The sequence below is a fragment of the Sinocyclocheilus grahami genome, unplaced genomic scaffold (assembly GCF_001515645.1).
Source record: "Sinocyclocheilus grahami isolate Dianchi unplaced genomic scaffold, SAMN03320097.WGS_v1.1 scaffold382.1, whole genome shotgun sequence".
Lineage (NCBI taxonomy): Eukaryota > Metazoa > Chordata > Actinopteri > Cypriniformes > Cyprinidae > Sinocyclocheilus > Sinocyclocheilus grahami.
Window position 1 is genome coordinate 1,114,193 of NW_015505561.1, and position 16,181 is coordinate 1,130,373.

Below are 16,181 nucleotides of genomic sequence, written 5' to 3' on the forward strand. Positions count from 1 at the left end.
AACCTGTTTGTGTCATTTGTGGGAAATGTCCTGCTACTCTTTGTGCCTCAAAAATATAGTATGTAAAATATAGCCATTGTTTTTTATTCTTTTTTATAATGTCATCATATACTGTATGCTAGCTATGTTTTGGCAGTAAATATGCTAGAATAGATTTTATTTGACTAATAAAAAGGTTAACTATAGCTTTTTTGAAAGTTCATACTGCCTGGCTTATGTGTTTTGAATTGGTGGGTTTTTGTTAAATGTGAGCCAAAATCATCACAATTAAAAGAACCAAAAACTTAAACTACTTCAGTCTGTGTGCATTGAATTTATTTAATACATGAGTTTCACAATTTGAGTTGAATTACTGAAATAAATGAACTTTTTCACAACATTCTAATTTATTGAGATGCACCTGTAAACAACATTTATGCAAAAAATCTGACTAAGTATGTTTTTGTAATAATGTTCTCAAATACATGTCTATCTTTTGTATTTACTTATATATCAACATGTTTTGATGGATTTTAGAATGGATATGCATGTACATGACATATATGTCCAAAAATGTATTGCATGCATAAACATACATGTTTGTATGGGCTAGATATATATATATGTTAATAGATTAAATTGTTCTAATATCTAATAGGTTTCATGTATGTTTTTATTTCATTTACATTATGTTAACAAATGGGTTCCATTGCCAGCTGGCTTTATTTTAGGTCTAATTTTGTAGTTGAAAAAAATAATTCAAATTTTTTTTCCTGCAGTATGGACGGTCGGACAGCTACCGCGTGGCGACCACGCAGGAAAAAGATGAGAAGGAGTCTCCTAAAAAGGGAAAGGGAGGGAAAGACCTGGATGACCTGAAGAAGGAAGTACCGCTGGTAAGACACATCGACACATATCATACATCTTCAAGTTTTTGTATCAAACTTCAAATGCATTATGTATTTAATACTTACTATCAGTGACCTATAGGGAATAATTTTATATTCTACATACTGATTCGGTTATGTAATTTAGCCACAGTGCTTCCTAGGATGAGCAGTTCAGTGCCTCTTAAATGAATTTTAAGTGCACCATACTGTATTGAATTTCAAAAACTTCTTTGCCTTGAATCAAAAGGTTGTGGTTCAATCTTTGTGGCCGGTTGACTCTATAGAAACTCTTGTTCCCCCCCAGACAGAGCATAAGATGTCAATTGAAGAAGTATGCCGAAAATACAGCACTGACATTGTACAGGTGAGTTTCTTAAATCATGTCAACAAGCCAGATGTTTCATATGATGGCATTGTAGCGCAATATTAAAATAAATCTTAAAACCCAAAATAGTATTACAAGAATGATGTTTTTAAAAATAGTCTCACAAAAGGCTTTTTACTAGAATAAAGGCATTATTTTGAGAATAAAGTCCTAATATTTTAGTGATCAAAGTAGTAATATTTATGGAATAAAGTTAAAATTATAAGAACGTATGAAAGTATTATGAGATTAAAGTAGTAATATTCTGAGAATCTTATGAAAAGGAACATCAAAGTGAAGTGGAGTTGAACACTGGTTGTCATTTGAGATTGCAGAAAAGAGGCTTTCCTGACTGTCTGTCTGGTTCTTTCTCCTGAATAAATTAAATTTCCTTCATAATTGTGGATTTGTCTGGATGCTAAAGATAACTTGATGCCGATGCACCAAAAGACTAAGGATTTCTATCTTGGTAAATCTTATGCTAAAGTTTAGTTGAACTAAATCGTCCATGTCCTCACTGATGAGGCTACTCTGGTGTCCTATTCTTATAATTGCCTATATTGTTTTTTTGTTTTTGTTTTGTTTTCTCAAAATATTTCTACTTTTTCACATAAAATGACATCTTCTGGTCATCTCCTGGTTTTTGGGATAGTTCACCCAAAAATAAAAATAAAACAGTCATCATTTGTTCACACTTATGTTATTCCAAACCTGTATGACTTTCTTCTGTGGGACGCAAAAGAAGATATTTTGAAAAAAATCTCTTAGTTTGTTTATTACATACAATGTCAATGGAGATTTTTATTTTGCCCGCATTTTATATATTTTTAAATATTGACTCCCTTTAATCTTTAATGCCACAATGTTATTGTAAATCTTATGCTAAAGTTTAGTTGAACTAAATCGTCCATGTCCTCACTGGTGAGGCTACTCTGGTGTCCTATTCTTATAATTGCCTATATTGTTTTTTTGTTTTTGTTTTGTTTTCTCAAAATATTTCTACTTTTTCACATAAAATGACATCTTCTGGTCATCTCCTGGTTTTTGGGATAGTTCACCCAAAAATAAAAATAAAACAGTCATCATTTGTTCACACTTATGTTATTCCAAACCTGTATGACTTTCTTCTGTGGGACGCAAAAGAAGATATTTTGAAAAAAATCTCTTAGTTTGTTTATTACATACAATGTCAATGGAGATTTTTATTTTGCCCGCATTTTATATATTTTTTAATATTGACTGACTCCCTTTAATCTTTAATGCCACAATGTTATTACTTCAATTCAATTCAAGTTTATTTGTATAGCGCTTTTCACAATACAAATCGTTGCAAAGCAGCTTTACAGAAAATTACGTTTCTACAATATATTTAGTTGTAGCTTATCAGTGGTGACTATGTCAAATTGATGTACATATGGCAGAAATGTATGGTAAAATTAAGTTAATGACATAATCAAATAGACGATGAACACTATCAACAGCAATGATTATATGTTGAAATCAAACTTACAGCAAAGTTTGGTATAGTTCTGTATGTTGTTTCAGGATTGGCATCATCTGAGGTCCTCTGAGGGGTTGCATCATCTCTTCTCAGGTGTTCTGGATCCAGACTGAAGCTTGTGTAAATCCTAGTTACCACGGGATGTTAATCCCGTGGCAAAAGACAGAGAAACAAATACAAACATAATTAGCGTAGCTGCTGTTCCAACCAAGCAAAAATGATTTGTTTAACCCAAACTAATGAATAATAATGTGCATTTGATTAGATATAACTGCAGTAAAAGATTATGACTGCAGTAAAAGATTATGAGATGCATTATTTGAATGCTTGGCCAAAGAGATGTGTCTTTAATCTAGATTTAAACAGAGAGAGTGTGTCTGAACCCCGAACGTTATCAGGAAGGCTATTCCAGAGTTTGGGAGCCAAATGCGAAAAAGCTCTACCTCCTTTAGTGGACTTTGCTATCCTAGGTACTGCCAAAAGTCCAGAGTTTTGCGACCTTAGGGAGCGTGATGGATTGTAGCGTGGTAGAAGACTAGTTAGGTATGCAGGAGCTAACCCATTAAGGGCCTTATAGGCACGTAATAATATTTTGTAACTGATACGGAACTTAATAGGTAGCCAGTGCAGAGACTGTAAAATTGGGGTAATATGATCATATTTTCTTGACCTGGTAAGGACTCTAGCCGCTGCATTTTGGACTATCTGTAGCTTGTTTATTGAAGATGCAGGACAACCAGCTAGCAGTGCATTACAATAGTCCAGTCTAGAGGTCATGAATGCATGAACTAGCTTTTCTGCATCAGAAACAGGTAACATGTTTCGTAGCTTGGCAATGTTTCTAAGATGGAAGAATGCTGTTTTTGTAACATGGGAAATATGATTTTCAAAAGACAAGTTGCTGTCTAATATAACACCCAGATTTTTGACTGTAGAGGAAGTAACAGTACATCCGTCTAGTTGCAAATTGTAATCCGAGAGATTCTGTGTACTGCTTTTTGGTCCAATAAGTAATATGTCTGTTTTATCTGAATTTAATAGGAGAAAATTATTGGTCATCCAATCTTTTACATTTTTAACACACTCTGTTAGCTTAGATAATTTAGAAGTTTCATCTGGACATGTTGAGATATATAGTTGAGTATCATTAGCATAACAATGGAAACAAATCCCGCATTTTCTAATAATATTAACAAGGGGCAACATGTATATTGAAAATAGCAGAGGACCTAGAACGGATCCTTGTGGCACTCCATATTTTACTGGTGATAATTGAGATGACTCCCCATTTAAATAAACAAAATGGTAGCGATCGGGCAGGTAGGATCTAAACCATCTTAAAGCCTGCCCCTGAATACCTGTATAGTTTTGTAATCATTCTATGAGTATGTCATGATCTATAGTGTTGAACGCAGCATTAAGATCAAGTAAAACTAGCAATGAGATGCAGCCTTGGTCTTTATTTGCTTATTTATGTTTTTCCCCATAGTAAAAACTACAAAGCTTTGATCATAGAGCTAAACATTTAAATATCATCTTACTAAGACATATTATTAGGAGATATAAAGTGACAACTGATATTTAGATGCACTTTTATGTATGATATACTGTTCATTGATACTGATACACTTCTCATTGATTTATATTACAACATCAGAATTTCATCTTACTGGTCATATAAATATCAACATGTTTGCTCAGTTAGGCCTCTAAATAAAATTAAGGTGTTTCCTCCTCAACTATGGGCTCCATATTCTCCTATATCATATTATATAAGACAAAAGCCTGATGTATCAGATATGATACTCAAAAAAAAAAGTCTGATAACTTTTTTTATTTTGATGTTTTAAAATATTTTGTCTAACGCATCAGTGAACTATTTAAATAATAATAATTAATAAAAATAGATTTTTCTGATTATTATGTCAGATGTAAGACTTGTTAACTTGCCCTTTAACAGATTCGCCTCATCCAAAGCAACTTAAAGGGACAGTCAACCCAAAAATGTCATCATTCACCCTCAAACTGTTCCAAACCTGCATGAGTTTAATGCATCTGCTGGTAACCAAACAGTCTCCATTGCTCCCCATTGAATTCCATAGTATGGGGAAAAAATGCTATGGGAATTGATAGGGACCAGCAACTGTTTTTTTACCCAGGTAAACTATCATATTCTGTTACACCAAATACACAAAATAATGATCTTTAAAAAAGCATCATATGACCCCTTTAATGAGCTGATCTGAAGCACTAATATTTTAGAACAGGAACTGTGATCTCAACAAATCTCTTAAAACACAGTGCAATCGCCCTCTAGTGGCAGTGCGGTAGTGTTTGACGTGAACTCTTGAATCAGATTTCCTCTCACACTCTCTTGTCCCCTGAAGGGTCTGACTAATGCCAAGGCGGCGGAGTACCTCGCTCGGGATGGTCCCAACGCTCTCACCCCACCCCCCACCACCCCGGAGTGGGTCAAATTCTGCCGACAGCTCTTCGGAGGATTCTCCATCCTGTTGTGGATCGGAGCCATCCTCTGCTTCCTGGCCTATGCCATCCAGGCCGCCACGGAGGACGAGCCTGCCAATGACAATGTGAGAACTCACACACTCACAAAAGCATACATTTACACTAAATATGCGTTATGCTGCAGTTTAGAGTGTGCAAGATTTAGGACAATTTTCCTGTGAGTAGATAAGGCCATGTTTGTGACATAATCAGTAATCCCATTCAGTAGCAAGTCTTTTATTTGTAATCTGTGTTATTTTTGTTTTGTTAATAATGCTGTATTAAATATGATCTATTCCTTTTATAGTTCATATGGATTGCAGAAAAGCCATGGGTGGCAGAAAGCATTTTGAAGAGGTTGGGTTGAGAATAAAAAGCCTTTCCCCTCATTTTAGTTTTAGCAAATTAATTCTAAAACAAAACATTTTTGGTCTCTCTTTCACTAAATGTCTTGCACTTTGTTATGAGGTCAGGGTTGGACTGGTTAGCATCCTTCATTAGCATGAGCAAAAATGCATCTCCTAAAATGTAGGAATGAAATGTAAAATATATCATGATCCTTATAAATTTTCAGCATCATTACTCCAGTCTTCAGAGTCACATTATCATTCAGAAATCATTCTAATATGCCGATTTGCTGTTCAAGAAACTTTTTATTATTATTATTATTATTATTATCAATATTTAAAACAGTTGAGTACATTGTTTTTCAGGATTCTTTGTGAATGGAAAGATCCAAAGATTAGCATTTATCTGAAATAAAAAGTGTTTGTAACATTATACACTATATAATTGAAATTAATACTTTTATTTAGCAAGGATGATTTAAATTGATCAAAAATGATGATAAAGACCTTTATAATGTTACAAAAGAGTTCTGTTTCAGATAAATGCTGTTCTTCTGAACTTTCTATGCATCAAAGAAATGTGAAAAAATTCTACTCAGCTGTTTTTGGAGAATTTGAGCATAGTGCCTTCTATTTTGATTTGTGAGCTAAATGAGGCACAAAGGCAAACAAGGTGAATCAGTGAAATCAAGGTCAGTGACCTCCTGAGGATTTTCTCCACATTAATTTGATAACCTGTCCTTCTGCTCTCGCTCTCTCTCTCTCTCTCTCTCTCTCTCTCTCTCTCTCTCTCTCTCTGCTCCACAGTTGTATCTGGGAATCGTGCTGTCTGCTGTGGTCATCATCACCGGCTGCTTCTCCTACTTCCAGGAGGCCAAGAGCTCGAAGATCATGGAGTCTTTCAAGAACATGGTTCCCCAGGTACACAACATAAAAGTTCTTTAACATCCTCAGTTCAGACTCCTAATTCTACTTCATCCAAATTATAATTCAAAAGTGAGAAAGTTTGCAGTGCATATTTCTAGCTGTGCTTCTCAACTCAAAATAACAGTCTGAGTGGATCAAAGTGAAAACCCAAATAACCAACATACTCCAATAATCTTAATCCGTTGATTTCCTCTCTGGTCATAATCCTAATTATTATCTCCCAGCGCTGAGTCTCTGAATCCTCCAGACTGTATTAATGCTCCTCTAATCTCTCCTATCTCCTTAGACTTGTTAGAGATTGAAAATGAAGTGTGTGTGTGTGTGTGTGTGTGTGTGGTCCACAGCAAGCTTTAGTGATCCGTGAAGGTGAGAAGCTCCAGATTAACGCTGAGGAGGTGGTGGGTGGTGATCTGGTGGAGGTGAAGGGAGGAGACAGGATCCCTGCTGACCTCAGGATCATCTCTGCTCACGGCTGCAAGGTACAGTATCTACACATATTATGAACACTTACAGTCTTTCTATTTCTCATTTTATTTGTCATTTTATTATTCCATTGTTCCATTATTTCATCCATTGTTCTATCTATTTATTGATCTATCTATTGATCTATCTATCGATCTGTCTGTCTGTCTGTCTGTCTGTCTATATGACTGCCTATCTGTCTGTCTGTCTGTCTGTCTGTCTGTCTCAAACTTCATTATTCTAAAGTGCTTCTAAACTTTCAGACACTGCTCAACCAACAGCAGTTTGTTACATATATATATATATATATTTATATTTTTCAGGTTGATAACTCCTCTCTGACGGGCGAATCAGAGCCTCAGACCAGGTCACCTGACTGCACCCATGACAACCCTCTGGAAACCCGTAACATCGCCTTCTTCTCCACCAACTGTGTTGAGGGTACGGTTGTCATAGCAGCTGCATCACTGCTCCATTTTCTCCTCCAGGCTGTCTCTCTCTCTCACTCTCTCTATTATTTAATTTCCTGTTCTTTATGAACTCATCTTCTCCGATCAATTTCCGCTTTTTCCTTTCACCCTTTTTCTAATATCACTATTTTTTCCTGGTCGGTGTTTTTATTATTTTTTACCAAGAACAGCCGAAGAGGAAAGATGTTGTCATGACGACAGCCTCTCACTTCTGCGCCCCGTCTTGCCACTCGTCTACTGCCCACGTGATTGCTCGCACCCTCGTTTTTCACTCCGTTTTTCCACACATTTCACTTCGCTTTGATGGTAAAACACTAATCAATTCAGATCTGACTGAACAAATGAATAACACAGCAGGAGCTAGTGACATTTTCTTCTCTGTATCACTGCTGAATTTCAAATGAGGTTTCAGCGTTTGCTAATCCAGTCTTTCACTGGTTTTCTACCTGTGAATGATGATTTATATTCATTATAACAAATACAACTGCTTATATGAAAGCAGTTACATGTATAGCTCTCTCGGAAATGACTGATTTCTCTCTCCGTCAGTGTAAATGTGTCTGCAGCTCTTGTCAGTGGTGTAATGCAGTTGTTTTGATAGGTCAGGAGATGATGCATATGGCCACCGCTCAGTTAGGGAGCTGTCAGCAGGGACATCTCAGACAATGTCCTTCCTTTAGAGTCCAGCTCAGCTTCAGGGTGGCGCTCTCCTGCTACCATGCGGTGAATTAGAGCACAGATCTCTCCCGAGTAAAGTTAAAATGAAATCATTCCAAAACAAGACATCACATTAATATGTCATACTGGATATTATATTTAAAAAGAATAAATAAGAAACAAAATAGCTAATGTAAGCCATATTCATTTGAATTTCAAATTTTTAATTCAAAGATATATCTATTTGGTCAAATCTAATATTCAAATAATATCATGCAGTTGTGGTCAATAAATAAAAATATTTACACATTATTTTTTTTGTGGTATTTTAAAATAAACTTATGTGTTTATTAGCAAGAAATCTTTACATTTGTCAAAAGTGACAGTAAAGAAATAATGAGATTCTATTTAAAAAACGTATTTTGAACTTTCTATTCATCAAAGAATTCTGAAAAAAATTAGGTTTTCACAAGCAGTATAGCTGTTTTCATTATTGGTAATAATAAGAAATGTTTCTTGAGCAGCAAATCAGCATATTAGAATGATTTCTGAAGGATCATGTGACACTGAAGACTGGAGTAATGATGCTGAAAATTCAGCTTTGATCACAGCAATAAATAAAAAATGTAAATATATAAATAGAACAGTTATTTTAAATTGTATAAATATTTCACAGTATTACGTTTTTATTGTATTTTTATCAAATAAATAAAGACTTGATGAGCTTAAGAGACTTACTTCAAAAACATTGCAATAAAAACCCTACCAACCCCAAACTTTTGAATGATAGTGTATATATTATATATAATTTGTATTTTATCATTTGTAAGGCAAAATGGGGGATTTCATTTGCCCAGTAATAGCAAAATTAACATTACTGCCAAATTTATAACTAAAAGTTACATATTCTATGTACCACTAGAAATAATACTACTAAATATTACAGCATAGGTCACACATTTTATCCCTCCACACACTCTTTGTTCTCACATAATAATATAATATCAACTTAGATCAATATTTCTTGTTATTTATATATTTGCTAAGTTGGCAAGTGATAATTGGGATAATGTGCTCTGATCATTATAGTGATGTCCTTCTGTTCTCTTCTCCTCGGTCAGGTACCGCTCGTGGGATTGTGGTGTGCACCGGTGACCGCACCGTCATGGGCCGCATCGCTACTCTGACCTCCGGCCTAGAGACCGGAAAGACGCCCATCGCCAAGGAGATCGAGCACTTCATCCAAATCATCACTGGCGTGGCCGTCTTCCTGGGCGTCAGCTTCTTCATCCTGTCAATCATCCTGGGCTACTCCTGGCTGGAGGCCGTCATCTTCCTCATCGGCATCATCGTTGCCAACGTGCCCGAGGGACTGCTGGCCACCGTCACTGTGAGTGACCCGACTTCTCCCTCTCTTTCTCAGTGTCAGGATTTTCTAGTGTGTATTGGTGTCCCTGCTAGTGTTTAAATGCCTTTCTGTGACAAGTACGTGTTTGTTTTTGTTATTTTTCAGTATAATTTGTGACTTAATGTGTGTGTGTGTGTGTGTGTGTGTGTTTGTTGTCTTTTTTGTTTCTTTTGTCCATGGCTTTGTTTGGAATGGACATACTGCATACTAACATACTTCACAGTATGTACTACGTACTGCACAGTATGTACTGCACACTGCCTACTGAGTAAAACAACAGTAGTGTGCTACAATATATTATAATGATTAAAATCGCAAGCGGCAATAGTATGTCAGGAAATAAATTTGCACTATCTTTCAAAAGTTTGGGGTCAGTAAGATTTGTTTAAAGAAATTAATCATTTTATTCAGCAAGTCTAATGTCTATAAATGTCACTTTAGACTTAAGTTAATGCATAAATTCTAAAGTCACATTTAAAGATATTTTATATATATATATATATATATATATATGTACACACACACACACAATGGAATTCCAAACAAATAATTAGTCCAAAAAAAGTAAGAAGTTGCAAAATCACATTTGATATTTCATTTATTCATAACAGCAAATTTTTGCACATGTTAAGTAGTAGGTACATAAAAAAAATTTAAAATAAAAAAAATAGAAAGTGAGTGAATTTTTTGCTTTAGTTTCTTTCTTTTCATTTTACAGTACTAGTCAGGTACGGGTCAGGTTCATGAAAGTCAGGCTTCAATTTCTGCTACTACCATAGTTCTCTAGTTCAAGTATAGTGTGCCATTCTGAACATATTCCATGAGATTATATTTGGATACTTTAATCTGAGTGTATCTGTTTTCGTCTCCGGTTCATTTCTTCTTCAGTGTAACAGTGTAATGGTGTTAGTGAGTGTTGTGGCTTCTGGTCTGTGGTTGTGAGGTGTCAGTGAATGCTCCAGTAGTGTTGAATATCATCGTGAACTGTATTCCCTCTCTCTAATCTTTCATATCTGTGACTCTTCGTGACTCTATCACTCTCTCTCTCTCTCTCTGTCTGTTCCTCTTTTTCTCTTTTTGTGTTCTTTTACAGACTCTCACTGTTGAAATCCTAGGCCAATATGAAAATCTGAAAAAGTATTACTCTGTGGTATCTCTAGTTGCCTGTGCGAGCTAGTGGCTGCCACACAGAGACTGACGGGGCTCTGGCTGTGCATTGGGGCTGGTCTGTGCCTCTGGCTGCCATGCACAACTAGGCCTGAAACACTCTATGCAGACGTCAAGCTTGGTTTTTTGCATCACTGCATTCGGAAACGTGTAATTCATAATGCAGTGCAAATATGCATGCTAAATATGCATGCTAAATACACTGACACTGAGGACGCTGAGACTTTTTGCAAAAAATAATTTGACCGTGAGGGTAAAACATATTAATGTTTTTTGGGCCCAAATGGCAAATTTTATATTTATAAATGTTTATATAATAAATTATATATTTACAGTAAATGGTAATGGTTTTTTAAAAATGTAAATGCATAATTTTTTCATTAAGAGAAGAAAAATAAGGGTATTAAATGTATTGTTAACGCCTTTATTTTCTACTTAAAGTTTGTCCATAAAAAAAAAATTTGCATGATTAGCTCAACTACACAATTTTTTTTCTTGTAAATTGTGAAACTATTTAGCAATTTTCAACATTTATACATAATAAAAAGTCAAAGCTTTCAAAAACCTTTATCATTTATGCTGTAGCTTTTATAATTTTTGAAAGAAGTTTCTTATGCTCACCAAAGTAAACAACAGTAACATTGTGAAAATATTATTACAGTTCAAAATCAATTTTAAGATGTCATTTATTGCTGTGATGCAAAGCTGAATTTTCAGCATCATTACTCCAGTCTTCAGTGTCACATGATCCTTCAGAAATCCTTCTAATATACTGATTTACTGATAAAAAATAAAAAATATATATTTTTTTAAAACTTTTATCAATACTGAAAACAGTTGTGCTGCCCTTTATATGTTTCATTAATAAAACAAATTATGAATTTGGCCTCTCAACATTTGCATAAGGGTGCTATATTGGACATTATAAAGGCACAAAAGTAAACAAAAATGTCAATATAAAGAATTATTCATGTGATATAGGCTGAATAGAACAATTGAGAAATTTAGATTTTTAAAAGTCTCTTGAATTTTGGTTTGATTTTTCTGGTAACTGCATTTTGTATGTTCTCGGCAGCCAATAATTCACCTCAGAAAAAATATGGTCTGCACAAATGTTTTGCTTATCCTTACTGCAAGTGAACCCTTAATTAACAATATGCGTCATATATTTTTTATATCTTGTGTCATATTTTAAGGGTTTTGGATGATAAGGGCATGTCACACCTGCTCATTTTGCCATTCAATTTGACTCTCCTATTAAGTAAAAGATGAATTTGTGCGAATATACCATATTGATTTTGATTGGCTCACCTTTAGACATCAATAATAAAAGGCAGACATTGCGTAGAGTATGTTTCCGACCTCTCTGCTTCCTGCTGTGCTTGGCTTTGCTCCTCAGAGCCTCTTTTTGATTTCACACAGTTCTCTTATTGCACGAGGCTGCATTGTGCCACATAACCAACAATGTAATGTCACTAAAATTCTGTACTTCTTTTTCTCTCCACCTCTTTTTCCTTTCAACTTCTGCCTCACACACTTCCTTTTGTTCCATATTTCTGCTCCTCTGTTTCCGTTTCTCTTTTTCTGCCTTTCTTTTTGCGTCTCCCAGGTGTGTCTGACGCTCACGGCCAAGCGCATGGCCCGTAAGAACTGCCTGGTGAAGAATCTGGAGGCTGTGGAGACTCTGGGATCCACATCCACCATCTGCTCTGATAAAACCGGCACCCTGACGCAGAACCGCATGACTGTCGCTCACATGTGGTTCGACAATCAGATCCATGAGGCCGACACCACGGAAGATCAGTCGGGTGAGTCACTAGTATAAGCGCTAAGGATGCAATAAATAGATCAGTAGTGTCAGTAAAGGCATTTCAAATGTTACCAAAGCAGGGTTATTGTTCTTAAATAAAACTAACACCATTTAAAAAACAAACCAAAACCAACTTGTGAGGTTGACTAACGTGACCTGCCAGAACTGACGCTACGCTAGATTATTATCTCTAAAGTAATACTTTACCAAAGATTTCTATTGCAAATTATTGTTGTTCTTGTGAACTTTCTACTTATGAAAGAATCCTAAAAAAAAAAGTATCACGGCTTCCACAAAAATATGCCTTGTTTTCAACATTGATAATAAAAAATAAATGTTTCTTGAGCAGCAAATCAGCATATTAGAATGATTTCTGAAGGATCATCTGAAGTAATGATGCTAAACATTCAGCTTTGCATCACAAAAATAAACTGCAATATAAAATACATCACAGTACAAAACAGTTATTTTATATTTAGAAATATTTACAATATTACTGTTTTTACTGTATTTTAATCAAATAAATGCAGCCTTGGTGAGCATACGAAACATAAAAACCTTTGAATGGTAATGCAGATTTATTGTGTTCTAGCTGTTTCTAGGCTGTTCTGGCTGACTGGTTGCTAAGCTATAGATTGATACTATATTGATCCCGAGTGTGTTCTCTAATAGGTGCGTCCTTTGACAAGAGCTCTGGGACGTGGTTGTCTCTGGCCCGTGTGGCATCGCTCTGTAACAGAGCCGTGTTTAAGGCGGGACAGGACTCTCTGCCCATCCTGAAGCGTGATGTCGCGGGGGACGCCTCTGAATCGGCTCTTCTCAAGTGCATCGAGCTCTCCTGTGGCTCCGTCAAAGTCATGAGGGACAAGAACAAGAAAGTGGCTGAAATTCCCTTCAACTCCACCAACAAATACCAGGTTTGTTTACTGTTTAGTATCCGACGTGACTGAATCCAGATTCCATTAACTTGTTAACATTCAGTCAATGTAACGTTCACTTAATACTTAAAATAATATTGTATATATTTACTGTTGCAAAATAAAATTTATGTTAATATTTTAAATCAATGAGTAAGAAAATATATATATTGTAGGTCCTGTCATGATTTACTTTGTGCATCATCATTTTTATTACCGTATTAAAACTTTTTACAGTTATTATATATATATATAAAATATACCCTGATAGCACACGTACATCATGGAGACGTCTGTTTGACGTCTGCATTTACATCTGCAAGACGTATTTTTAGAGTGTTTGCCCATCTGCAATACTTCTATAGGACGTCTCCTATCAGATGTCAAATAGACGTCTATTAGATGTCTTTAAGATGTTTATGGTTTAGAATGTAAAACTGACATCTGACAGACGTCTGTCAGATGTTTGTACACAGCAGATGCTTTCCAGATCAAGAGATCTTTAGCAGACATACGTGTGCTATCTGGGTATATATATATATATATATATATTAGGGGTGGAACGGTTCAACAGTTCGGTTCGTATCACGGTTTTGGAGTCATGGTTTCGGTACGGTTTGGTATGTATAGGCAAAAACTACTGTCAAATAAAAATAAAGAAAATAAGAATAATATATCTAACTACAAGCTACAGCACAAATAAATACAATAGAGTAAAGATACAAATAAAATAAACAGTGATTTTTTAAGAAAGTGCTGTCACTTTAACAGTACGTTCAGCCGGCTATGTCTGATATAAGATACTTACCGAGACGGGCATTTTGGCATAATTTTTGTGTGCATCTGTCCATTTAAACACAATACTTCAGAGAAAGCTTAATATTTGCGCGCGTTCTTATTTTATATTATTATATTATATTATTTATTTATTTATTACAGTAAGATAGTATGTCAGTTGAAAGTTGCTTTCCGTTAAGAGAGCTCAAACATGCATTTTAGTCTGGGACAAGACTTAAACCTTGTCTTTGAAACGGGGTATTAATATATTGTTTGTATACTAAAATAAGCAGAAACATAGGCCTATACAGTATAGATTCTACATGCTCATCAAGTCAGCCCCTGAATAATTTAATTTTAAATCATTTTAAATATTCAGATCATATTCATTAATATTAATTTAGAATATAGACAAACCTAGATTACAGTAATTGTCTAGATTGGCATGTTTGATGTGCCCCATATTAAATCATTCCTCTTTTTTGCCATTTTAAAATAATAATAATAATAATAATAACAGCACATTAATCAGTCACTTTGCCACTTCTAAACACTTCAAAAAATGACATAATGCAAATCCTTTTTTCTAAGGTTAATAAACAGTCTATAATGCAATCAGCGAGCAGCAGGTCATTATTATTTATTTGAGCGAAATAACTCGATGTTTTAAACAATGTTTCTCTGTCAGATGCAGATATCATTACATTATTTATCTATCAATAAACGCACACACCTTGTCCTCTGACGCTGGCGGCTTAATGCTTTGCCGAATCTGATTGAAAAACGCACTCCCTAAATACCCCCTAAAAAGGGCCTAGCGACGCCCCTGGTTTAGCCCATCATTTTAATTATAATTTATTAAATTGATTAGGAAGGATTTTTATCTAAAGAAAACTACAGCTGTCCATTTAGTCCATTTCTCTAAGATATTTCTTTTTATTCTGATGAATGATTAAACAAGCTCATCTTTATTCACATTTATCAGATTATTCTGTTCTCATCAACACTCATTCTCGGATGTGTTTTCACACCAGCTCTCAGTGCACGAGACGGATGAGAATACTGACAGCCACTACCTGCTGGTGATGAAGGGGGCGCCAGAGCGCATCCTGGACCGCTGCTCCACCATCATGGTGCAGGGCAAAGAGCAGCCCATGGATGAGGAATTAAAGGAGGCCTTCCAGAACGCCTACCTGGAGCTCGGAGGACTGGGAGAAAGAGTGCTGGGTGAGAAATACGTGACGTGGGGGAAATGAAAATCAAACTACAGTATTGGATGTGCATGTGCTTTTCGGTTTCCTGAGACAAAAACTCTAAAATATAAATCCAAGACAAATGGAAAAAAACAAAACAGTGGATCTTCAAAAGTGTTTCTGACTGCCTTTTTTCCTCCTTCCATCCAGGTTTCTGCCACTTGTTCATGTCTGAGGACAAGTACCCCAAAGGATTCGCCTTCGACACAGACGACATTAACTTCCAGACAGACAACCTGTGCTTTGTGGGCCTGATGTCCATGATTGACCCTCCCCGAGCCGCCGTCCCAGACGCCGTGGGCAAATGCCGCTCCGCTGGAATCAAAGTCATCATGGTGACCGGTGACCATCCCATCACAGCCAAGGCCATCGCTAAAGGTGTGGGGATCATCTCTGAGGGTAACGAGACCGTGGAGGACATCGCCGCTCGCCTTAATATTCCCGTCAGCCAGGTCAACCCCAGGTAGAGCATAAAAACCCTATAAAGCCTACTGCATCATATTCAAAACTCAAATTTCTGATTTAAATGCCACTGTCCCATTTTGTATCTTCACTGATATAATTTCCTGTATACTTTGATAATATACTATGGATAAAAATATCACAGACGCTAAGGAAGCCAGTACTTAACAGTACTTAACTCATGATTTTCCTGGATAGGCATGTTTATGTTTTCCTATCCTATCCGATCGGATTACTGGTTTGGGATTAAGCTTTAACAATATTATTTTCCACCAATCATTTGCT

The 16,181-nt window shown here is 35.8% G+C and overlaps 1 protein-coding gene across 1 annotated transcript in view; it reads left to right on the forward strand.

Moving 5' to 3' along the window:
• Positions 1-16,181, forward strand: part of atp1a3a (ATPase Na+/K+ transporting subunit alpha 3a) — a 31,418-nt gene that overhangs the window by 5,859 nt on the left and 9,378 nt on the right. Inside the window, exons 2-12 of the mRNA XM_016231038.1 lie at positions 759-875; positions 1,174-1,233; positions 5,122-5,325; positions 6,394-6,507; positions 6,858-6,992; positions 7,299-7,416; positions 9,224-9,492; positions 12,287-12,485; positions 13,160-13,404; positions 15,216-15,408; positions 15,585-15,897. Of these exons, the coding sequence (XP_016086524.1) occupies positions 759-875; positions 1,174-1,233; positions 5,122-5,325; positions 6,394-6,507; positions 6,858-6,992; positions 7,299-7,416; positions 9,224-9,492; positions 12,287-12,485; positions 13,160-13,404; positions 15,216-15,408; positions 15,585-15,897 (1,967 nt within the window). The remainder of the gene's footprint in view (positions 1-758; positions 876-1,173; positions 1,234-5,121; positions 5,326-6,393; positions 6,508-6,857; positions 6,993-7,298; positions 7,417-9,223; positions 9,493-12,286; positions 12,486-13,159; positions 13,405-15,215; positions 15,409-15,584; positions 15,898-16,181) is intronic.